Genomic DNA, 25,622 nt, shown 5'->3' on the forward strand with positions numbered 1-25,622 from the left:
TATAGGAGGATAGCTAGATAACATCATTATCCATTGTCTTCATTATAGGAAATGTAATGAGTGAATTTTAACCATTTTACAATTGAAAACAACATAGATTGAAAGATGAAACCTAACCCTAACCCAACATAATATTTTAAAAAGTGTTTATGGATATGAATGCATTACAAATCAGCTATTAGGAGGGAGGGAAAAAAAAGAAAATAATTATTCTTTGAGTATTTTGGGCTGAGTTAAATCACGGGTCAAATTTGAGCCGCTAACACCACAAGTGGATGCAGGTTTCTAACACAATGCAAGGGTTAACACACATAAAGTTAACCTTTTAAAAGGTTGTTGGGTACTCTTTTTCCAAAGGCCTTGTGTTCAACTGCATGCTATGTTCCTGGAACACTCCCAAACAAACATCCTTTCTTATTTTCTGAAGTTAATATTATGTACAATAATGTTTGGACATAATTTGGTTCAAATTACATGTGCTTGCTAACATATATTATCTGGTAAGCTATACCATAGAGGTGTGGCTCTGACCCCGGACAGAGCCAGGCAGGGTGGGGGGGATTGGTGGGGTAGGTGAGTAAGGTGTGGTGTGATAGAGGTGCATTGGTACCCCAGGAGCAGGGATGTTTGAGTGAGGGGTGGAGGTACTGTATGGCGTGTACAGTAGAAGTCTAGAGGTTCCCCCTTTTAGAATGAATGGAGGACAATGTCTGAGAATCTTTTTCTCCATTGATGTGGAATTTGGAGACATTGACGACCTTGGAGACCTTTAACAAGTTACCACAATAGCCCATGTCATATAGAGAGCTCGGTAGCATATTTCTCATGTGCTACTGTATATAGAGCTGGGCATAGCAGCCAGGAAACAGAACTTTGGAAACATAGGGAACAGATGTGCCCTATCTTGGGCCCATCTTGGGCCCAACTGCCTTACATCTTATCCCCAAACTTTGTTTTGCATTTTTTACTATTTTGATTATTTTTTTTCAACCAGTAGTTCAAATAGCCGATCTACAAGTTCACAATGTGTCGATGTAGATCGGCTAGTTGAACTATTTGAAAATGTTTTTCAAAATAGTAAAATATGGCTAATACGTTTTGGCATAAGGGGTAAGGCAAGATAGGGCCCAGAGCATGCATGACACAACTGGTCCATATGTTTCAAGGCAGCCATCATTGTCATCACCAATTTGCTTACTGGCCCCAGGTTTAAGCTGTGTTTCCTAAGTCCATGACAAATATCTCTAAAACACTAAAATGTTTTCAATATTCACTACCAAATTGTCCCGTTAAAATAAAACTTGTTCTGTGTGCTTACATAGATGTTTATCTTGTTCTAATCTATTCTGTTGAAAGGTGCAGTCACTAAGTGCTAAAATAATTGTCCCCCATCCTGATGAAACACCAGGTATACAAAAAGTCAAAGAAATTGTCATTGTAGTGAAAACAGCCGATCTGCAAGCGTACGGGTCACATCAAGATGCATTATGAACTTATAGATCACTGTAGAATTATACAGGGCCTTCCAGCGCCTGAAGTTTGCGGTTATTATTGTTATTATTATTATGTATTTCCTGCTTATTTAGGATCTTATACCGAAGTGATAGGTCGAGTTATAATCTAGGTTGGTATGCTTATACGAAGGTTAATACTGCTTATTTTGAGTCATAAACTGAAGTTATAAACAAATATATACAAATTCTCTACATTCTCTACAGCACAGCAGTGGACTTTACACATGTACCTGAGTGTCATATGAGGGCATGTTGATTGATTAGGTCAGATGAGGAGCTGGGCTACAGTGACTACTGTTTAGAACAGTGCTAAAGTCCGTGTTTCCACATTTCAGTAACATGATTAATCAACAGTGTGAGGGTAGACCAAACCGATATAAATTGGTGGATGCTCACTATTAGGGCGAAGTGTTCTACACATGCACCAGTGTTACTAGTTACCAGGGTGTTATTGCTGCGTTCGTCATTTTACATTTCAAGCTACGAGACACTGACGGTAAGAATTGAGAGCGTGTTTACACAACAAAAATATATTTCTGATATGTGTGTATATAGTTTTGTGTGTATATTCCATGTCAGTAATGTGTTGTTTCGTTGTTGTTTGTGTTTACTTATTTAGGTTTATAACCTGACTCTTTACTGGACTACTGGCCTATTGGCTTCTGGCCTAATGGCCTAAACGTGTTAAAGAGTGTGTTTATATTGCGTGTATAATAAAACCATCAAAGACACAGGTCTGAGTTGAGTCCGCTAACTCGGTTGCTCAAATACCCTTTACAAGGGAGATCTAATTAGTTGCATTGCTTGTGTGACTGCATGGCTAGATATAATTGTACAATCACAATGTATTCATTTCATGTTATTCCATTGTAATTTTGGTGTTGATAAATGATTTTATATACTGATTTTGTTGTTTTATCTCATATGATTATAGCCTATAGTATATAGCCTATATATATATGTTACCAGAATCATTATAATAGTTGTATGCTTTTCAAAAACAAAACAACAACAGACTTTATTGGAAGGATTCACATTTAAACCTTTTTCAGTTAAAGGAGAATTCCGGTCATTTTAAGTGTTATGTTTGATGTGTGTCAAATCACTTACCAACGTAGAAATGAAAATCGCGTTACTCGACAGATCCCCCTGTCAACCCCCACCGTTTGCATGATACTCCTATCGTGGATAGCCCAAATTCGCCTATTTTAACAAATGCAAAGTCTGTTTTTTTGCTTCTAGTACTCATTGTTGAGTCCCATGATAATGTAACAGGCGCTAAAACTCCCGACAAGCTAACGGCTAATAACAGAACGAGCTAATGCTGGTTGCTGGTTTCTCTCCCGACCTGGCAACCTGGGGCTGCCATGCAGAGAGATAAGCAGCCCCAGCGTTAGCTCGTTCTGTTATTAGCCGTTAGCTTGTCGGGAGTTTTAGCGCCTGTTACGTTATCATGGGACTCCACAATGAGTACTAGGAGAAAAAAACAGACTTTACATTTGTTAAAATAGGCGAATTTGGGCTATCCACGATAGGAGTATCATGGCAACGGTGGGGGTTGACAGGGGGATCTGTCGAGTAACGCGATTTTCATTTCTACGTTGGTAAGTGATTTGACACACATCAAACATAACACTTAAAATGACCGGAATTCTCCTTTAATGTAGCCACTGCCACCTTCCCGTGACTCAATTTGGGGTCCTAACTCACAGTTTGAGAACCTCTGTTTTAAATGGTCACTGTATCATCAATGTAATCCTTAACCATCAAAACATAGGTGTATAGAGACATCACCTATTCTGTATTATCATGTTTGGTTTAGGAGATATGATGCAAAATACATGATTTGGTTATGGCGGAAAGTAAAATGGCCTCCAAGGCCACTGGGGAGTTTTTTTGCGATGGATCCATATCCAAAATTGTTCAGGGCCCCAAACTGTAAGTGTACCATGTTACATACTTTTATGAAAAAGTGACCGATATTTGGACAAAACCACCGGACTACCTCACAACATCACTGACTTGACCATTACCTATTCACTTGAACAGTTTATGATGTTGTACATGATATAATTGTAATCACCATCAAAACATAGGTGTAGACATCACCTATTCTGTATTATTGTTTGGTTCAGGAGTTATGACGCAAAATACATTGGCGGAAAGTAAAATGGCCACCATGGCCACCAGGGGGTGTTTTTGTGATGGCTCCATATCTGAAAATGTTCATGGCCCCAAACTGTACAAGTGTACCAAGTTTCACACTTTTATGAAAAAGTGAACGATTCGCCTAAAATTTCGTACCAATCCACCGGACTATCTTTTTTTTGGCCGGCAGCGACAACCGCACGTTGACGTTACAGTTGAATGAGATGATGGTCCAAGATTCAGAGAACAAGATATTTCAGTGCCAACTGCCGAGTGCCCATGACTTTGATTTAGTTTTAGAGGCACATTTTAAACTTACGGTTTAACCTTAATAGATGAATAGAGTTGAATGAATTAATTATTTACATTCGAGAGGGGTCTGAGGATATGCGGTAGTGTCAGGATCATCGGTCAATATTTGTCGTGTTGTGCGTGCATGATGATTTCCTGGCATTGGAACACTTTAAGTTTCTATAGACTAGTAACTAAGCAAAACGAAACAAATACATCAAGTAGGCGTAGGCTATGTTGCACAGCTGACAGACTGACTCATGCCGGCTATAAACCACACTGGTTTCGGTTTCCATGTCATCCTTTAAAAGGCTGTGCTGTACCAGAGGTTGTTCCAAAGGCTGGTAACTGACTGATCAGCCACACTCGAGTAATAGTTTTCAGCGAAATCTACTGAAGGTGTTCGTTTTTCCTGTGATTGGTAAAGATATAAGTATTTTAAGGCTCCATTAGATAAGGTGAGTTGTTGTTGTTGTTGTTGTTGTTATTAGTATTATTTAGACGGTACCGTTTGGCTATTGTATTAAGAACGGAATAGAGCAATGGAAAACACCGTGTCAAGAAACATAAATGGTTCTAGATAAACAAATCCAATTATGTTAATGTTACAACAACCGCTTATAACTTAGTAATGTATTGTCATCGTCATATATGAACATGGGGCCTACAGTAGGCTAGATATGTGGTGTTTTCTATGTTTTCACCTTAGGCGTACCAAACAATTAATTGTTTCCTATGCTTGTGCGTTATTGTGTGATATTGCTGTATCATTTACTCGCTATTTCTGGTGAACCGAAACCTATTCACTTGCATTTACCTGTGGGGTCCAGCAAGTGGCGCACATGCCCCTATAATGGTTGAGTCAAAATCATATATCACTTAGTTTTTGTTATTTTTCTTTGGCATCTGGTGCAGTGCAAGACTTAACTTAGGTGCAAAAGTATACAGAGGAACATTGTGTGCTTGTTCTCTTGAAAATTATTCTAAAATAAATAACTATATTTCTGACAAAAGGTGCTCATGTCAAGGTTAGGATTATTGGGATACCTATATGAGTGCTATGAGCCTGTGTCTGAGATCCAGCTTTGATACAGCATTGATTGCTAGTTTTGAACATTGACATTAGAGATGCTAATATTTTTGTAGGCCTAAAGGGTCAGCACTGGTTAACATCAGACTTTTATTTGTTGTCTGGTATGGTTGCCAATAACCCACCTAGTTTTATATTAAAGTGGAAAAAAGTAGCATACATGATTTGCAACCCACTTAGTGTGTTGATTAGCATTGTGTTGTCAATGATTAGCATTAACATAAAACCCCACACAAATATGAACAAAACATTTGTATACAGCATTATGCTGTAAATAAAACAGTGCCCTCCTCTGGAGTCAATCTGTTGTCAGCAAACTGACAGAAAGTGCATTAATGGATCAGTGTATGAGTTATTTATCCTTTATGAAATCATTAAGGCAGTGTGATGGGGGAAAAAATATTAAGGTTAATAGCATTGCATTTCTGCATACACTGCAAAGTCTAGCTTAGCAAACGGGATGAACGGAGACAGCAGCAAATACGTGTTTGGTGTTTGAGTGGACTACAGCAATCACTTGCCACAAGTAACCTAGTTTGTGATGAACTGATGGTCGTCACTGTAGGTTAAATGAGGGGGATATATTTGATATCCAATCATGACTAGGGATGTGATGCAACACATCAGAAGTTTTTATTCTTGTTGTTGTTGTTGTTGTTTACACAAGTGTTTGTGTGGGGGGCAGATCGCGGACCCCATGAAATTGGTGCCTATTGGTAGGGTTGTCCGATATTGGCTTTTTTACCGATAACCGATATACCGATATTGTCCAACTCTTAATTACCGATACCGATATCAACCGATACCGATATATGCGGGGATTATTGTGATTAGGGTAAGCTCAAATTTCATATCACACACACCATATACAGTAAGAACTCCTGTAACTTATTTATAAAGCAAAAAAAAAAAAAAACGATACCGATATTTTCCCGATATCAATTTTTATGCTAATATCGGCCGATAATATCGGGAGGCCGATAATATCGGACATCCCTACCTATTGGTATAAGCACCCCTTTAATTAAACTTTCTTCTGATTTAGAAGTAAAAATGTGTTTTGTATTGTATGTATGTTGAGACAGTCCTCCTTCTTCACTCAGGGAATGCCAGTGTGAGCGTCCTTCAAAGTCATCGATCTGTAAAGGCATGGACAGACTTTCAGGGGGAGTTGGACCTCCCTGGCCGGAGAGGGGAGGCAGAGGAGGAGCTGACAGAGGGGGATGGAGAGGGGGACGGAGAGGAGGAGTGGAAAGAGGGAGAGGCAGAGGAGGAGTGGAAAGAGGGAGAGGCAGAGGAGGAGTGGACAGAGGGAGAGGAAGAGGAGGAGCGGACAGAGGGAGAGGAAGAGGGTTTGGAAGGGGAGACAGAGGAGCAGGCGGTGAGGGACGGGGAGAAAGAGGGAGAGGTGCAGCGAGGGGAAGGGATGGAGGATGGGGTGGTATAGCTGGAGGAGAAGGAGAGAGAGTGGACATGGGGGCTGGAAGTAGACGAGGTGGTGAGAAAAGAGATGCCGGTGGAAGACGCAAGAGGAACGGGGGGAGTTCAGATTCTTCGAGCAGGGATGGCACCCCGTACGTTCATCGACTGGGCTACAAAACATTAGAGGAACTATCTGGGAAAGATCCAGCCCAGGTGGCCATCACCCTGTCCTCGAACCCTGCTCTGCAAGTCCTGCTGGACGAGACGGAGATGAGGCAGGACCTCGTCCAGCTCCTCTGCTACGTCTTGTGCAGGGCCTTCCAGGCACAGACAGACAGGGCCACCCTGCAACACCTGGCTGACACGGTGAAAAACTCAGGCTTCCTCCGCACCATTCTGCCACACTATGTGGCCAACATGGCTTCAGAGTCTAACCCTGACCGCAGGGATCAGTACCCACTGCATCTGGACAACATCCTGGCTGTTGTCTTTGAGGTAATTACGTAAGATGTGGTTTGTAAATCTGCTTCATCTCCATTAATTGATTAACTAATGACATGATTATGAACTCATTTTGTTTGGAAAAAATGTCCAATGTGGATTAGTTGTTTTTTTGTGTATATTGAATTATTGTTCCTCCTTTTAGGCTTGATATCCTCTGCAGTTTACTTTATTATTTTCCCATCCACTTGGTTCCAGGTGCTCAAAACCTTCCCTGCCAGTTCAGTCCAGTCAGTGTCAATGCTTGTCATGCTGCTTCAAGCCTCCATCAACAACCTCAGGGCATCAGGAGTGGACATCAGCCCTCAGACAGATGAGAAGTTGCAGCAACTCCAGGGCCTGGTCAACCATCTCCAAGAGAAATCCAGGGAGGGGACTCTCCGCTCAGACAAAGACACCTATAGCCTTCTGCATGCTGCTGGAGAGAACCCAGGTTGGTAATGTCAATCATACGAATACTGCTATACTCCTTTATTGACAGTAACATTTCAATATAATCGAATCTAAAAAGGCCAAGCTGTCTAGAGAACAGCATACGCGCGTGCGTGCGTGCGTGCGTGCGTGTGTGCTTGCGTGTGTCCTCAAAAGTAGACCAATCACAGTTCATGGCTCTACATGCATGACATCATGAAACAGAACCACCTCCGGTCATAAACAAGCTGCACAAACACATGAAGGAAATGCCTGCTGAATAAAAATTGTATGTCAAACAAATATAAATTTGGCCACTTTCTGCTACCTCCTAATCTAGGTGCGGAAGATCAGCAGAACTTCAGGACCCTGCCCATCTATCCTACGCCTGAGGAGTTCCATGAGGAACAGAGGCCCTTCCTTAGACCTAATCTCACCTCTCAACACTACGCCAGCACCCACGTCTACCTTGACACACACTTCCGGCTGCTGAGGGAGGACTTTGTGCGACCGCTTCGCGAGGGAATCCAACAACTGCTTCGGAACCAAAGGGACATGGGAAGGAATGACAACCCGCTGAAGAATGCACGCTTTGATGACATCAGAGTGTACTTTGACACCCGTCTGGTGGTGCCAAAATGTACGCTGGATGGCATAGCCATCATTGTTCAGTTTGACCCTCAGCCTCTTCAGGTCAGTACCTGGATGGATTTACACCAACGTTTTCTCATATGCTTTCACATTCGTTAGATTTTGTTATGGAATTGATTAGGGCTGCGAGCCTGCGACTATTGGTTATTTTATCAATAATCTTTTCGATTTATTGAAAAATCAAGAAACACTGAATCAATGCAAAACAATGCTGATATTTGTTTATACTTTGTTGTACAATGGTGTCATGTCACGCACACATATAAAAAATAGCTGAGCTTGAAAATCACCTATTTTCGGTATTTAAAACGTTTTGTAACATTTTCACCTATACTGTAATGACTTGCTTAAAGAACCCCCCCCAAATTGATGTTTTTGTATAATTCATTAAATCACATTAGTTCGATTAACTGTTGCACGCCTACAATTGGTAGATATTGACAGACTTTGACTATATAAATGACAACTACGCGTAATATAATCCGCTGACCACACATTCTTTCTCCCAACAGTTTGTACGCTGGGAGAACTCGAAAAGGCTACTCTACGGGTCCCTGGTCTGTCTTTCGTGTGACAACTTTGAGACCTTCCTGTTCGCCACGGTGTCAAATCGTGAGCCTGAAGAACTAAAGAATGGCCGGGTCCAGCTTATCTTCTCTGCGGAGAGCAGAGAGAAGCTGGTGACAATACAGGTGTGTTTAATGGCCTTTGATAAAAAGTGGCATGTCCGGACAGGCGTATTGACAGTTGCTATGCATGAGATCACCAACAAAGCAATGTATCGTCACTGTTTTATTCAAATCCTGACCCAGTGATTTTCTTCTCTGGAGAAAAACACAGACAAGCTGTGTAATAGATGTTAGACAGCTTAATGCATTGTAGCACCACTGTTGCATGACAATAATACATTTTCAACTCAAAGTATAACATTTGCCTTAACTCTGCATAAAAAATGTTTGGAGAATCCTGGAGTGCATATTCACTCTACAAAGTATCGTATAGAGAATATGATACTATAGAGTAACACAAATGACCTGATCCTTCAGACAGACCAGTCGTTCCTGATGGTGGAGACCACCGCCTACTTTGAAGCCTACCGCTATGTGCTAGAAGGCTTGCAGGAGCAAGAGGAGGCCCACCTGCCCTTCCAGAGGTGTGTGTGTGTGTGTGTGTGTGTGTGTGTGTGTGTGTGTGTGTGTGTGTGTGTGTGTGTGTGTGTGTGTGTGTGTGTGTGTGTGTGTGTGTGTGTGTGTGTGTGTGTGTGTGTGTGTGTGTGTGTGTGTGTGTGTGTGTGCGTGCTAGAGCTGTGCAGCTTAAATTGAGCTATTATTCATTTTCCGTGCAGGTCTGACATTCTTCAAAAAATGACGGTCTCAGTTTTCCATCTCTACAAATCAAACATACAAAAAAATGGTACATAAATTCTAAAAAAAAGAAAACAAGACAGAGAGAGAGAAAAAAAGTCAAGGTCTTGGTCTCCATTATTTTATATGATCACTTTGGCACTCTGACACACATGGATGGGTTCGTAGGTTCATGTACCTTGTCTGCACTCCCTGTGCCCTCTAACAACTATAAATTACCCTCAATGAAGGAGTAACAGTGTGAGGCAGTTCATTGGGATTCTTGTCCGACAGCCTCTGCTCTACTCACCATAGCATGAGCCATAACTTTAAACCATATATTAATCTCAAAAGGAGAACATTGAAGTTAGCTTAAAACTTTCCCAGGAACCAATCTTCCTGTAATTTCAAACAGGCTTAAACACTGACTTGTGGTGTTATAATTCATTACAGTCAATTGTATTAGTTAATCGTTGATTAATATGAGTTCCCAGAAATTCTCGCATAAAAACAGGACTAAAAAACAGGACTCTCTTCGTTCCCATTTCCTCAATAGTCCATACTTTGGCTATTCAAAAATAGCAGATATACAAGCTCATAGCGCGGCACCGAGTGCTGCGCTATAACCTTGTAGATCTGCTATTTCTTTGAAAAATCGTGAAAATCTATATATATATTTTTGAAAGCGAACATTTGTAACTCAAATCTTTGCTTCTGGGGGTCCCTGGAACTACATATTTTGAGATGGGGGTCGGCGGCCAAATACATATAATTTTGGGGGTCCTTGACATGAAAAAGTTTGAGCACCACTGATATAGCAACATACGTTTTTCAGAAACCAGTTAGGATTTAGAAGACATTTGTAAATGCGTTCCCGGATTGAGTGAGTTAACTCTTACACTTTTTTTGTACTTCTCAAAGGTACATAGTGGACTGCCAATCTGATGTGCACCCCCCAGCCTATCTGAACAACGGCGATTCTTACAAACTGTCAGACATCGCCGATCCTGAGTACAAGGGCAAGATCCAGCCCTTCCACTGTCTGAAGCCAGAGGCCTGGCCCAAAATGGAGGAGCTTGGGCTGGACGAGTCTCAAATGAGAGCCCTCCAGCTGGCCCTCACCAAGGAGCTGGCCATCATACAGGGACCTCCTGGCACTGGTAAGGCATTACGGGGTATTATCAAAGTTTTGCCTGAGATGAATTAAGTAATGTGTTTGAAAGGTATTGAACTGAATTAAACATGAACCTCAATGAGTCTGGGGCTGGCTCTTGTAAAATAATGGCCTCCAGAATACCCCAACCTGGGATTACACTGTACAAAAGCTTTAATCCTAATAACGGCTGTTAAATTGGTGTAGTTGGAGCTAGTGAAGGAATCATTAAATATGAGATGCTTTGATGAACAGAAAGGAAATAAATTAAAACACCTGAAGGAAGAATTTTAAAATGCATGCGTGTTCCAAGTCTTTCTCAGCCCTTCATTAATAATTTGGGTTTGTAACGAGAGGAACTAGTTGTGAACCGGTTCTTATAGTACTTTAATACACTTTTAAACAAATAAAAGGCCACATGGCAGAGTAATAAAACATAAGTGTGTTTGTTGTACCACTGCTAAGGGCTCTTTACACTAGATTATTATATCACAATCCACCTTTGCCCTTCTCTGCCCATCATGCATCTGATATTTAGGGAAAGACTGACACGTGATGTGTACACGGTTCATTGTCAGAACATGCATGCACGCACGCACGCACGCAAGCGCAAACACACACACACACACACACACACACACACACACACACACACACACACACACACACACACGTAACATACTTCCATATCTTCCTTATCTTCCTAGCACTTTGTAACACCGTTTTGAGAGGTGCTATATAAATAGTATTATTATTATTATTATCTCATAACGTCACGTAAGCATAACACATCATCCATTGGACTTGCAGTCAACGGTTTAAGCCAATTTTAATAAAGGATATTTCCTTCTTGTGTCTCCAGGGAAGACCTATTGTGGCCTGAAGATCGCTCAGGCCCTGTTGACGAATGAGAGCCTTTGGAGAAGTGAGCTAATAGGCAATGCTCCCATGCTGGTGGTGTGTTATACTAACCACGCCCTGGATCAGTTCCTTGAGGGTAAGTCGTTCAGTGAGTTCTTTTCCTCAAATGCAACTAAATTAACCACTTAAACCCTATATACTTTGTTGAGTCCTCAGGGCTCTAAACTTGGCTCCCTACTTTTTACCTCTGTACCGAATCTCTTGGTTGATAAAAGCAGATCCAAAAGATGAGCTTGTAGACCTGCCTTTTTTCGCAATATCTCCACCTATAATGACATGCCAAGAATATGGATTCTAGGGTTTATGTGGTTAATCCACAATCAAATTGTACTTGCTGTGCAGTTATACAAGTTTGACAACCTTGAGATGGGGGGGCCATTACGGAAATTCATTCCACAGCTTGGGAGCCACAAGCCATTTTTTGTTTTTCCATTTCTGATGTGATGCCATGAGCACAACTTACTTAATATGAGCATAATAGTACATGGTGTCTTTCCTTTCCTTGTTAAGAGGCTGTCGATGGCCGGGAGGTGTTTCCTTTGATCATGTTCTTGCTTTGTCTTTATACACTTTTCAATTTATTTGATGAATGTTGTATTATTTATTGTTTGTTCATATGTTTGTATTTTGTATGTTTATTAAAAAAGCAATAAACGTATTTTGCACAAAAAGAAAACATGAGTATAATAATGCTCCTCTGTAACACAGGTATCCATAAGTTCCTGCCAGATGGTATTGTCAGGGTAGGAGGCCGCAGCAGCAGTGAGGTCCTGAAGCGCTTCAATCTTCGGGAGCTGACCCACTCTTTGAAGTCTAGACGCAGCATGCCACGCCACCTGAGCTCTGCGTACACTGAGGTGAGTTGGTGTGAGGAAAATTATTGACGTACATGACTTTGTTTAACATTACTCTTCCTCTGACACAAGCTTTCAGTGCTCATTTCTCACTCAATTTAACCACTTAAGCCCAGCTTGTCGATCTTGTCAATCTGCTATTTTGTGCATTTGATATTTCTATAGCATATGGCCTTGTGGGAGTTTTCGCAGTACAGTATGTTTTCCTATTATGATAAGCTCAGAATAGGGACACTAGGGTTCATCTGGTTAATGCCATTATTATGGTGGTTTGACTTGTGTTTCCTTCACACTTCTGACAGATCTACAGTGAGCTGAATCAGGAGGAGATAGAGATCCAGAGTCAGGCGGTGAAGCTGGAGTGCAGTCTGAAAGGGGTGATCAGAGAGGCTTTCCTAGAGAGGTTCATCTCAGAGGAACACTGGCTCAGCCTGCAACACTGCCCAGCTGTGCATGTGAGTCACACAGCAAAACAAACACAAGACAAACCTCTGTATTCGCTTGATTTATAGACACTCATGTGTGACATTAAAGGGCGACTTCACCCATTTCAACCTGTCTTCATATAATTGGTCCTCGCTAATGCTCATTATAACATGGCACCATTTTTGTCTACTCGGTCTGTGTCTCAGAGGAGGGCTGTGGACAGTTCAGAAACCCATCTATCAGTGACATCATCAATGGGGAATCCAAGCTAATAGAAACTACAGGCTTTCTATTCCTGGAAAGTTAGCATGCTATAATGGAAGCCATTGTTCCCGCGTTAATAAAATAAAATAAAAATCTTGAACATTTTTGAAAAAAAACTTCCTAACGATGATGTCACTGGTAGACGGGTTTCTGAAGTGTCCACAGTCCTCCTATGAGACACAGACTGAGTAGAAAAAATTACACAATTTTATCTGGAGCATTAGTGAGGATCTATTATATGAAGATAGGTTGAAAATGGTTGAAGTCGTCCTTTAATTCAAAATTCATTCTCTTTTGCCAAGACTTGGATGATCAGTGCAAGACCAGCATAGGCTATACATTTACATGAAAGTGAATTATACGTTTATAATATCTGTTCACAGAAGGCAATGTAGATTTACTTTTTGTATAATGGCCCCCTGCTTAGAATCAGGATGACTTTGAGATCTTTGGTGAGAAGAAGAAGAAACCCTGTCTGATAATGGAGTGGTTGGGGATTGGTTCCACTGTCTTCCAGCAGAGGGCGACAGAGGAGGCAAATATGAACACAGGTGAGGTTTTAAAGTGCTGCCATTCCTGAACAAAGCAGGATAAGAAGGCATAACAAATGATTCAAGAATGAAAATGTATTTGATCTCATATGAGTAAAATGCTTTGGTTTCGGTTCGTCAACAATTTAACACACAGTAAAAACAACAATAAGAGATAAGTATAAACAGTAAGTAAAATAGCATAGTATGAAATAGTATTCACATCAATGATAGATTGTAGCATAACTTTGAGATGCTTGTAGATGCTGTGTGCCAGGGTCCTACTTAGCATGTCCATGTAGCCTATGTATGTGTGCACTGTGCTGTCAGATAAGATGGATAAGATGAGACATTTAGTGATCCTGCGGGGGAACTTCAGTTGGCAAATGCAGCACAGCAGTTAAGATACAGTTACAGGGCAAGAAAATAACTGTAGGTAAAGCAGGGCAAAAGACATCACACTCAAAGAAACACCATCAATAACGAACACAACTGATGCTACTTTCGAGCAATTGATCTATTGAACGAGCCGAGCGGCCATCATGTGCCTCATAATGCATCTTCATAGTTGGCGGCACAAAAGAGGAATCTGTCATTACCCCTCCTGCTAAACCTTCCCACAATCTCCATGTGAAGGGGGTTTGAGTGGATTTTCCATGATAGCACCCATACGCCACCTCCTCCACCCGGATGGCATAGATACAGGCAGGGCTACATAGGGCTGTATATATATACATAATGTAAAGTAGTATCTATTTATCTGTATACATGTTCGTGTGTGCAGTCAGTCTTAACACATTGAACGCCAGACGCGTAGATCTACGCGAACCGATTTAAAGCCGCAGCGTGCCAGTCGCGTAGATCTACGCGACTCGCATTTCCCATGTTAAATCGAAAAAGTGCACTTTCCGGAATTTTTTTCGACCCATTTCCGGTTCCGGGGCCGACCGGAAACGGAATAATACTGGTTCCGTTTTTTTCGCTCGCATCCGTTTCCTGTCTAGGCATCACCTTAGAATCGATTTATCTCCCTTGTGGTTTTCCTCACCGCATCGTCCTGTCTAACGTTCTCGCATGTAACTTCAAAATGGAGGCACGGATCGGCTCGCAGTTTTTTGTTTTTGTTTTTCACGGATCCCGTGTTTGTGTCGAACCAAATGAACGCGGATTTTAAACGGATTTAGCGGGGGCTATGACGACATGAAAAAAACATGTGTGTGTGTGTGTGTGTGTGTGTGTGTGTGTGTGTGTGTGTGTAGTAGGAGGCAGACAGGTAATGGGCCTACAGTGTCAATCGTTCATAGCCTGATTGCCTGGGGGGGTTTATTTGCCTTCATGATTCCACCATTTTATGCTTAGTATTCCCTTGAATGTGAGCTCCTGTGAACCTCTTATTATTGCTACAGTGTTTGTACTGATAATGTGCTGGCAAATACCGGCACACAAGCTGTGCTTGGAATTAAGTGCAAAAAAGAAAGCAGCTTTGTATCAGATTTTATTTGGATTTCCTCCAGCTATGGAGACGGAGGAGGAGGACGATGAAATGATTGACATTGCGGAGGAGGCAGATTTGATCCAGGCTGAACGATTCATTGAAGACACTGATCACAGAAGCGACAGAGACAAAGAGAAGGCCAGAGTCATGGAGGAGACTCTTAGAGAAGTTCAAGAAATGATGCTGGCCACGATGTTCGAGGATACTGAAATACAGGCGGAGCAGAGCGAAGACGGCTTCCAGGTAAAAGAAAATGTTAATTCTCAGTATCCTTGTATTCTTGAATTCTTCAGTAGCCTTGTATGCAGCTTTCAGCAGCTGGTCCTGCATTTAAATGGCTAACCCTCAGTTTACAAAGCCATTACATCCTCACAGCCTTATATTGTTCGTACCAGTGGTTCTCAAAGTGGAGTCCAGGAACCGCCAGGGTTCCTCGTGTTGGAACCTAAAAATTAAAAGAATAACAAAAAACAAATGAATGTAAAAGAAGTGATATTAAAAACATTTTGTCATATTGATGAAACGATGATACATAAGAAAATATGACACACACACGCACCCTTTGCATAAATAAATAAATGATAATATTATATAAATAAATAAATACAAATGTGACCCTGCTTGATCCAGTGGTTTCCGAGATTAGCCACAGACACACAGAGTCCCTTCTTCTAGACCCCTCTCCCCCTTAGGAACCATGCTGTCAAAATTAAAATTGCTTTGTGGGTCAAAGTTCAAATCACACAATGCTCCTGTATGTTTGCCTAGATGCAACGGCAGCAGATAAAAAAGATGAAGAACAAAATCAAGAAAGAGCTAGGCAAGAGCTCGGCCATGAGTGGAGAAGAGGAGGAAACCATTTGGGATGTTTGGGCTCTTGGTCTTCCAGACAGATGGAGGCTCTATCGGTAGGACGCCCTTTCTCTACTGTCTCCTTTCTGGCTACTGACCATCTCCCCCGATCCTTCATTCCCATTTTATGTCCACTATTCCTTTCATTTCTCTACCTCTTTCATATCTAGCCTTCTTTTTGTTACCTCCGCCAAGGAGGTAATGTTTTTGGGCCTGTCCATCTGTCTGTTGGTCTGTCTGTCTGTCTGTCTGTCTGTATGTATGTCTGTTAGCAAGATATCTATCAGTTATGAGCAGATTTGCACAAAGGTTGGTCCCTCGGCCAAGTAAGAACTGATTCATCTTTCACACTTGTCAGTGGGTATGATCTGTCACAAAAAAATGCACATAAGTTCTGAACAGATTAACATAATACCACAATACTTTGAAAAAGGGTTTATCATGGGTCCCATAGACAAACTATGTTTTCTCCTTCCTCTCTCCTCTCCACGGCATCCTCGAAAGCAGCCTCATTCTCATTGAACTGCTGTCTATTCCCTGTGTATATAATTAAGTCAACTAATCACCGGGAAAACACAATCCCAGCGGATCACCCTCAACTCAGACAGCCACGATAGAACTCTGAAAGTTTCTGCCACCGTGGAAACAACAAATACGTTTTACTTGCTCTTAATTATAACATATCAGTGGTTCTCTAGCACTTTCCTGTCAAATTGAATTTGGCCATTTTGTGTCAGGGACTCCCATAAGGGAAGATTTATGAAGATTCCTCAAGACTTTTTCGAAAGAAATCTGACCTACAAGGTCAGGACACGTTGCATGTGATGTGTTGTGAGCTTGTAGATCGGACATTTTTGAATAGCCGAAAAATATAATAGGGCTTAAGTGTTTAAACTGATAACTGATTTCATCATGTTACAATGTTAAATGAGCCTTCCATTTAGGTGTGGAGGATTGTGTGAGTACATACAGTATGTGTATAATGTGTGTTGGTGTGTGTATTTGTACTGTACTCTATATCGGCATCCTCGAAAGCAGCCTCATTCTCATTGAACTGCTGTCTATTCCCTGTGTATATAATTAAGTCAACTAATCACCGGGAAAACACAATCCCAGCGGATCACCCTCAACTCAGACAGCCACGATAGAACTCTGAAAGTTTCTGCCACCGTGGAAACAACAAATACGTTTTACTTGCTCTTAATTATAAGTTGAATGGACAAAAACACTTTCAAAGAGATTAATGTGTTTTGCTGTTTTTTTAATAAAGCAATTGTCTATCAAGCAAAACAAAACATGACATTGGCTTTTATCACCCTATTTTCTTAGTTTTAGTCGCGTCGCCACCGGCAAATTCAGAGAGGTTTTGTGATGTTATTGAGTCAGTTGTCACGTCGTAGACTATTACGGATTTCTTGTCTGCAGGTTGTGGATTGCACGCTACAGAGTGGAGATGCGTACCAAAGCCCTGCAGTCTGAGCAGGCCTATCAGAATGCTGTAGACAGACTAGCTGACGTACGACGGCATGAGAGTCTCTGTGTCCTCAAGGCGGCCACGGTACAGTAATACTAGGAACAATAACAGCAATGTAATACTTTACTTACTTTATTTGTTTATTTGGACAAAAAAACTGAACAAAACAAAACTACAACAGTAGAGTTGGAATGCAGTGTAAATACGTCAGAGTTAGCAAGGATGCAAATTTTCATCCGTAGTCCCAGCATGTGACAATAACACGAGATATTGCAGATCTAATAACATGCAATGGTTAATATAAGCAGCAGTGCTTTTATTGTTACTGCAGGGTTTCATTTTCTCAACTTACATTTCAGGAATGGAGGTCAAGTGGAAGAAGATTTTAAAGCATTATTTTGTGCAGCCAATAAAAATAACTCTTCATGACTTTTTATTATTTATGAATTGTTTCTATATTATTGTTATAAAACAAAAATAAAGTTATGTTTATATTGAAAGTAATAGTTGGCGAAGTGAATATATTGCATGATTGGTCAATAAGTGTCACTGTCAGGGATACTTGAGTACTTATGTTGACAAGCAAACAATCTGTACATCAGGTCATCGGCATGACGACAACAGGAGCAGCCAAGTTCCGGAAGGCTCTCCAGGAGGTGCAGCCAAGGCTGGTGATCGTTGAGGAGGCTGCCGAGGTGCTGGAAGCCCACACTATCACCACGCTGAGCCAAGCCTGCCAGCATCTGATCCTCATCGGAGACCACCAGCAGGTGAGGAACCACGGCTAGCCTGTAAAACCAACAGAGCAGTGACACATAACATATCAGTGGTTCTCTAGCACTTTCCTGTCAAATTGAATTTGGCCATTTTGTGTCAGGGACTCCCATAAGGGAAGATTCATGAAGATTCCTCAAGACTTTTTAGAAAGAAATCTGACCTACAAGCTCAGGACACGTTGCATGTGTTGTGAGCTTGTAGATCAGACATTTTTGAATAGCCGAAAAATATAATAGGGCTTAAGTGGTTACACTGATAACTGATTTCATCATGTTACAATGTTAAATGAGCCTTCCATTTAGGTGTGGAGGATTGTGTGAGTACATACAGTATGTGTATAATGTGTGTTGGTGTGTGTATTTGTACTGTACTCTATATGTGCATGCTACATGCACCTTTAGGGCAGATGACTGCCAGGTAAAGAAGCATTCCATGCCGTTGCCAGTTTATGGAGAGCAGTACACTGAATAATGAAACTTCTGGACTTTAGTAGAATATAATAATAAATGAAGTACAGGTGGACCAACAGCCTAGCTAGCCAGCACAATATCCTATGGTACAAGTAAGACGCGCAAACGCGGGAAGCGAACGCAGCTTGAAAATAACAATAAGAACAATAGAAAGGAATCAGCAATTGTAGAGAAGTGCAGCCTGAAATATGCACAAATGACATGGAATTCTTAGATATCCCAATAGATGAACTCGTGTAGATGCTTTTAGATGTGTTATTTTTGACTGTAGCTGCTATATTTCTCTCAGAGGAGTGTAATTAGTCACCCAGGGGCAGGTGGATTTCAGCCACACTGTAGTGCACTGTAGTGCACTCTGAGATCTGTCAGCAGCCAATGAGAGCGTGAGTGACGTGAGTGATTGCTGCGTTCACAATCATTTTTTCATTTTCATTTTTTTCTCCCCCATTTTTCCCATTTTCTCCCACTTTTTTGTCGTTATTCACAGTTTTCTCGTATTCCCTGTCACTGTTAACCCCATACAGTTGGTGATGTTAGAGAGTGTAGATTAGCATGTGTCTTCCTGATTCACATGAACTCGCCAGTCGCTTTTTTTCACCAGTCAGGAGTTTCACAAGAACATGCTATGTTTTCCTATCTAGTTCTGCACCCCGCTGAACAGGTGCCCAGATCAACCTGTAGGGGTCACCATAGTGCAGCGACAGACATCGTCCTCCCCGCTCGGCTTCCTCCTAGTGAGCGTGGCCAATTGTGTTCGTTGGAGCGGAGGACTCGAACCCTTAGTTTCTGCGGAGGTGGACAGGAGCTTTACTTGTGTGCCATCCAGCAGATGCCCCTCTTTTTTTCCTTTTAACATCTGTGTGTGTGTGTGCTATTTCTTTGATTGGAGAGAACTACAGTAATGCTTGTGTTCACGTGTTTACACATGAAATTAGCCATGTTTGGCTACACATGCCTTGTGTAGCCAAACATACAGTGCTACAGTACCCTGCAGTTGTATTGAAAGTCCAGCCAGCGTAGGAATCAAATTTAAAATTGAGTTTGTCTTGAAAATGGCTGTTAATGTAAGCCAGGCATTCATCAATTGGAATTCAATGGTCATTTTCATACAGCAGTTGGTTTACATTAAAATGGAACTGACACACTACTCTGCCTGGGGCTGGAATGCTCTCTACTTCTACCGTGGTCCCTCTCTCTCTCTCTCTCGCCATTTCTATCTCTCTCTCCCCCTCAATCTCTCTCTCCCTCCCTCCCTCTCCCTCTCTCTCTCCCTCCCTCCCTCCCTCCATCCTTCACCTTTTCTATAGATCTATCTCTCTTCCTCCATCTCTCTCACCTTTTCTCCGGACATCTCTCCCCAATTTCTTTCTTTCTTTCTTTCTTTCTTTCTTTCCCTGTCTATTATTTCTTCTTTTCATTTAATATAATTTTAGACATACACTATGAGACTGTTCACTCTCAAACGATCCTCTCTGATTGTATGAACAAGTGTTCAGTGCTTTGTTTTGTTTTCTGAGGCATCAGGCTCAGCATGTAATGGGGTGGATGGATCACACTTTCAGGGTAAAATAAGCTTTGGCATTGTTGTGCTGTTCATTAATCACAGGTTTGGTGTTGAATCAAGCAGAACACAATGCTTCACATTTATACCAGAATTTGTCTCCCTCCCCCGCACCCCGCCCACGTACACAGGCCACAATCTCGCTCTGTCCTCTAACTAAATAAGGCGTGCGCACACACACACACAAACACACACACACACGCACCCTGCGCGCGCATGGGGGCATGCAAGCACGCCAAGGCAAAGCAGCAAGAAACTAAACAGACATTTAGACTCTATTTGCATACTCTGCTGGAGCAGAAGCATGAAGTAGGCTATTGTTTTTACAACCACAGTTGTCTACCAAGGTTATTGCGCTTGTAGAAACCGATCTACAAGCTACTGTACATTCCCAAAATAGGGACGCCAAAGTGGTTAACGTTATTTCCAGCTCTTGCCCTGGGACTGGCTCTAAATATTTGCCATTCATGCTCAATTCAGGTGACCATGAATATATATGAAAATATGCCTCATTGTGTCTTATTTGAAATATGTCTTTTGAGTAGTTCAATCATGGAAATAGAAATCTCACTCTTAAGTTGACGTCTCTCTCTCTTAATAAAGAATCTTGGTTTGTTGTGTTACACGTCGCTGACTGATGGGATATATCTGCAGCAAGTGAGAAAGTTGTAACATGAAACATACAACGTAGCCCTGAATTTAAATAACAAACAATGTTCACTTACGGTACTGTAAAGGTAGGGTAAGTGATTTACTTTGGTTAAAATGAGTGTTAAATAGCTCTATATTGTGATAGTACTCATTACTATAGAGTGTCCCACGTCTCTCCAGCTCTTTATTAAACAGAAAATGCATTTTCAGTGCTCTCTCCTGATTGACCTGAAAATGTACTATATTCTGTCTCTCAGCTGGAGAGACCCCTGTGACCGAAAAAACACTCCGTAGAAATGATTACTAACAGAATATAGTACTTTAAGTTAACCTTTTAACAAAAAAAAATCAAAACATATCACTTACCCTACCCTTAAATAATAAACAGAAGTATGTATAGAATACAAGAGTCATCTCTATTCCACTGTTTCTCATTGAGGGGTCCTTGATGGGGATCAGGTTGGTCCCCAGCTAAATGATTGCCGGTAAGGAACCAAATGGTCCCTTGCAGGCCTGTAACTCTAAAAGTGTACGGATGTACATTTGAACAAACTCAGAGTTAAATTAACACAGTGTAGATTGCGGTCCCAGATTTTATTTTGCTAAATTCATATTAAAAAGAGGTTGTGAATCACTGCTCTATATTACTGTATGTCTCTTCTCTTCAGCTACGGCCCAGTGCTACGGTATATGAACTGGCCAAGAACTTCAACCTGGAGGTGTCCATGTTTGAGAGACTGATCAAGATGAACTTTCCCTTTGTTAGACTCAACTACCAGGTTGGTGCCTCTTTTCATTAATCAGCCAATCCATCACTTAATTACTAATGCTTATTCATTTATGAACTGAAAAAAAATCAATGATTCAAATATGGGGATTCAAAGTGTAATTTAGATGTGTTACTTTGGATGTCTGTGTAACCGTGGTGTAAAGTAAGTACATTTACTTTTTTAAGTAAGTAAGTCAAGTACTTTACTTGACTATTTCTATTTCCAATTTCTAATACTTTTACATCTACTCCACTACATCTCGGATCTAAATATTGTACTTTTAGTCCACTACATTTATTTGAAAACTTTAGTTACTGATTACTTTGTAGATTTTTATTATTATAACAAAACATACATTAGCCCTATATACATTTCGGCCATTTGAAAATAGCCGATCTACAAGCTCACAATGCGTTGCGATGCAACCCATTGTGAGCTTGTAGATCTGCTATTTTCAAATTATTTTCATACATTTGAAAACTTGTGAAATGGGACCTTCTGCATAATGAGTACTTTCTACTGTTGGTACTTTAAGTGCATTTTGATACCAATACTTTTGTTCTTTTACTCATTTTGTAGATTTTGAATTCTGGACTTTTACTTGTAACAGAGTATTTTTTACATTGCAGTATTGATACTTTTACTTAAGTAAAACATTTGAACACCTTTTCCACCACTGGTGTGTAATGTGTGCTTGTGCCCTCCTGCTCTGTAGCATCGTATGAGGCCAGACATTGCCTGTCTCTTGACCCCACATATCTACGATGAGCTACAGAACCACCCCTCTGTTTTTGACTACGAAAACATCAAGGTTTGTTTTGCATTCACGTACCACATCAGTTCCCCTGGCTTTTCCCAGCAGTGCATAGTTGTTTACTAGCCCACACTGACGTAAAAAAAAGCACCTGCATGTGCTGTCCGGCTTTTAAATCCATTAAGAGTCGCAGATGGAAGTCTGGTCTTAATAAATGTATAACCCAATAAGTCAAAATCATGTTTTTCCAGTCTCTTTGATAAATGTCAGATGGAGGGTAGAGTCAGCATAGCAATGTATGAAAAATGAGTAGCTTGCTTTATTCCTTATTTGAACCCCCCTCCTTCCCCCATTTAGGTAATATAATGTTCTGAATGTCATATAATACCATACCATGAATATTATGACAACACAATTTCATGCTAATTATTGCCTTGCAGGGCCTTAAAGCCAATCTATTCTTTGTGGAGCACACACACCCAGAAGAAGAGATCAGAGATGGGAAGAGTCACCAGAACAAGCATGAAGCCAAGTTTGTAGTTTCCTTGTGCCAGTACCTCCTCTTCCAGGGCTACAAACCAGAGCAAATAACCATCCTAACCACCTACACCGGTCAGTTCCAGTGCTTGCGCACACTTATGCCCTCCAAGGCCTTCCAAGGGGTCAAAGTGCACGTGGTTGATAAGTACCAAGGGGAAGAGAACGACATCGTCCTGCTATCTCTGGTCCGCAGCAATAAACAGGGTAAGGTCGGCTTCCTGAACATCCCCAATCGTGTTTGTGTGGCCTTGTCGCGTGCCAAGAAAGGCCTCTACTGCATTGGCAACAGTGCAATGCTGGGCAAAGTCAAACTGTGGAGCAACATCTTCCACACTTTGCGAGGGAAGGGCCAGATGGGGACGGCTCTCACACTCTGCTGTCAGAACCATCCAGACCGTCAGATCACAGCCTCCTGTGCGGCAGATTTCGACAAAGCCCCGGAGGGAGGCTGCACAATACCCTGTGAGTTCCGTTTGGAATGTGGCCATGTTTGTGCAAGTGTCTGCCACCCCTATGACCCCGACCACAAGAAGTACAAGTGTCTTAAGAAGTGTCAGAAGGTTCTCTGTGACCTTAATCACAGGTGCCCATATGACTGTCAAAAGGCATGCCCCAAGGAGTGCCCTGTGAAAGTTGAGAAGACCATACCAAAGTGTCAGCACAAACAGATGATGCCTTGCCACCAGGACCCAGAGAAGTTTGTGTGTCAGGAGCCTTGCCAGAAGACGCTCCAGTGTCTGCACCCATGCACTTCCGTTTGTGGGGCACCATGCACCAGTAAGTGCATGGTGAAAGTCACCATAACACTCAAGTGTGGGCACAACAAGTCAGACAGCTGCTATTACAAAACAGCAGAAGATGAGCCTAACTGCAGCGCCCCATGTAACCAGCAGTTAAAATGTGGTCACACTTGTAAAGGTACTTGCCACCGTTGCCACCAGGGACGCTACCACCATCTTTGTGCGTACCGGTGTGAGCGTCTTCTGATCTGCTCCCATAAGTGCCGGGAGCCATGCCTTCCTGATTGCCCTTCCTGTAGCAGGCCTTGTGAAAACCGCTGCATCCACAGCAAGTGTAAGAACAAATGTGGCCAGCCGTGTGCACCTTGCATTGAGCGCTGTGCTTGGCGATGCCCTCACCAAAGGTGTACTAAGCTTTGTCATGAGCCATGTGATCGTCTACCTTGTGATCAACCCTGTGACAAGATCCTTGACTGCCGCCACCCCTGCATAGGCCTCTGTGGAGAGAAATGTCCAAACAGATGTCGCATCTGTCATCGTGATGAGGTCACAGAGATTTTCTTTGGCTCTGAGGACGATCCTGATGCTTTGTTCGTTCAACTAGAAGACTGTGGACACATCATTGAGTCATCAGCTATGGACACATACATGGGGATGGATGACAACAAACAGGCTAACGAAGGAGAGGAGGTGGCCATAAAGCTAAAAGAGTGCCCAAAGTGTAGAACTCCAATCCGGAAGAACCTCCGTTATGGAACTCACATCAACCGCAGTCTGAGTGAGATAGAGAAAGTAAAGGAGAAGATCAACGGCTGTCCAACAGATATTGCACAGAAGAAGATGACCCTGGTGAAGCAATGGGGAGAGAAGATGAAGCTTCAACTGTATGTGCAAAGAGAATACTTGAAGATTGAAGATGAACTGAGTGCTCGCCATCTCACAGAAAAGGATCTATGGGTTTTGGAAAACAAGATGGCCTTCCTTGAGAGAGTTGCAAAGTTTAAGAAGATCCAAAGGGAACAAATGTCTAGAGTACAAGGTGTCTGTTTTGAGGCGAAAGTTGACACATTTGTGATGTGGCTCCTTGATGCCAAGCAGAAATTCTCCAACCAGCAGGTCTCGGATCTGGAGAGTGAGCTGCAGAGGCTGACCCTCTTGGCGGAGCTTGAAGCCCGTTGTTCCATGAGAAGAGGAGAAAGTGTCATAGTTGATCATGAGATTGAAGTTATCAGGAGGGTTCTGGAAAAGCTGGGCCCATTCACTGAGCAAGACGAAGTGCATGTCAAACAGGGGTTGAAGGATCTGAAGATTCCAAGCCTAGGAATCAGCGAAGATGAGAGGAAGATGATTGTGTCAGCCATGAAGCTGCAGCCTGGACATTGGTACAAATGCCCCAACGGCCATGTCTATGTAATAACAGAGTGTGGAGGTGCAAACGAGAGTCGGCAGTGCACTGAATGCAATGCTACTATTGGCGGAGAAAATCATCGTCTGGCCACAGGCAACCAAGTAGCGTCGGAAATGGATGGATCAGAACATCCCGCTTGGTCTGAGGCCAACAACCTGCTCAATTTTGACCTAATTAACTTCAATTAACCACTCAAACCCTATATACTTTCTTGTGTGTCTCGACACGTTGTGAACATGTATATCTGCTGTTCCTGCAGAATGTTCACCTATTTCTGTTGAATGTTCACTCGCCTATTACCGTATGACATGCCCAGAATAATGATATGGTTCATATGGATAATTTTACATTTAAATCCTATGTTGTATTTTTCTATTGTTTTGGACTTTGAGTTTTGATTTAATCTTCTGCTCAATATAACCAACCTTTGATCTACTGCTGTCTCTATCCTGCTCTATTCTTGCACACTGATGGGAGAATTGTTTTAACACATTGGGTGCCAATGTCCCCCAAAATAATCACTATGCTATTTTATTTTTGCATAGTAAAGGGTGAATTGTTTTAATATACTGGACTATTTGATGTAATGTATGAACACATAATAAAATAAC

At 41.8% G+C, this 25,622-nt stretch overlaps 1 protein-coding gene across 2 annotated transcripts; it reads left to right on the forward strand.

Moving 5' to 3' along the window:
- Nucleotides 1–6,448: 6,448 nt before the first annotated feature.
- Nucleotides 6,449–25,559, forward strand: znfx1 (zinc finger, NFX1-type containing 1). 2 transcript variants are annotated; one of them, XM_084061558.1, is made up of 17 exons: nucleotides 6,449–6,960; nucleotides 7,165–7,399; nucleotides 7,718–8,070; nucleotides 8,541–8,720; nucleotides 9,075–9,181; nucleotides 10,293–10,531; nucleotides 11,387–11,533; nucleotides 12,154–12,302; nucleotides 12,602–12,754; nucleotides 13,417–13,540; nucleotides 15,034–15,257; nucleotides 15,783–15,922; nucleotides 17,292–17,424; nucleotides 17,943–18,110; nucleotides 21,468–21,578; nucleotides 22,285–22,380; nucleotides 22,764–25,559. In XM_084061558.1, the coding sequence occupies exons 1-17, from the start codon at nucleotides 6,517–6,519 to the stop codon at nucleotides 25,197–25,199; spliced, it is 5,439 nt and encodes a 1,812-aa protein (XP_083917684.1). In that variant the 5' UTR covers nucleotides 6,449–6,516; the 3' UTR covers nucleotides 25,200–25,559. The 2 variants fall into 2 exon arrangements, with proteins under 2 accessions (XP_083917684.1, XP_083917685.1); XM_084061559.1 differs by having other exon boundaries at nucleotides 11,387–11,521.
- The last annotated feature ends 63 nt before the right edge of the window (nucleotides 25,560–25,622 follow it).

This window comes from Gymnoscopelus microlampas (genome assembly GCF_963454915.1).
Source record: "Gymnoscopelus microlampas genome assembly, chromosome: 7".
Taxonomy (NCBI): domain Eukaryota; kingdom Metazoa; phylum Chordata; class Actinopteri; order Myctophiformes; family Myctophidae; genus Gymnoscopelus; species Gymnoscopelus microlampas.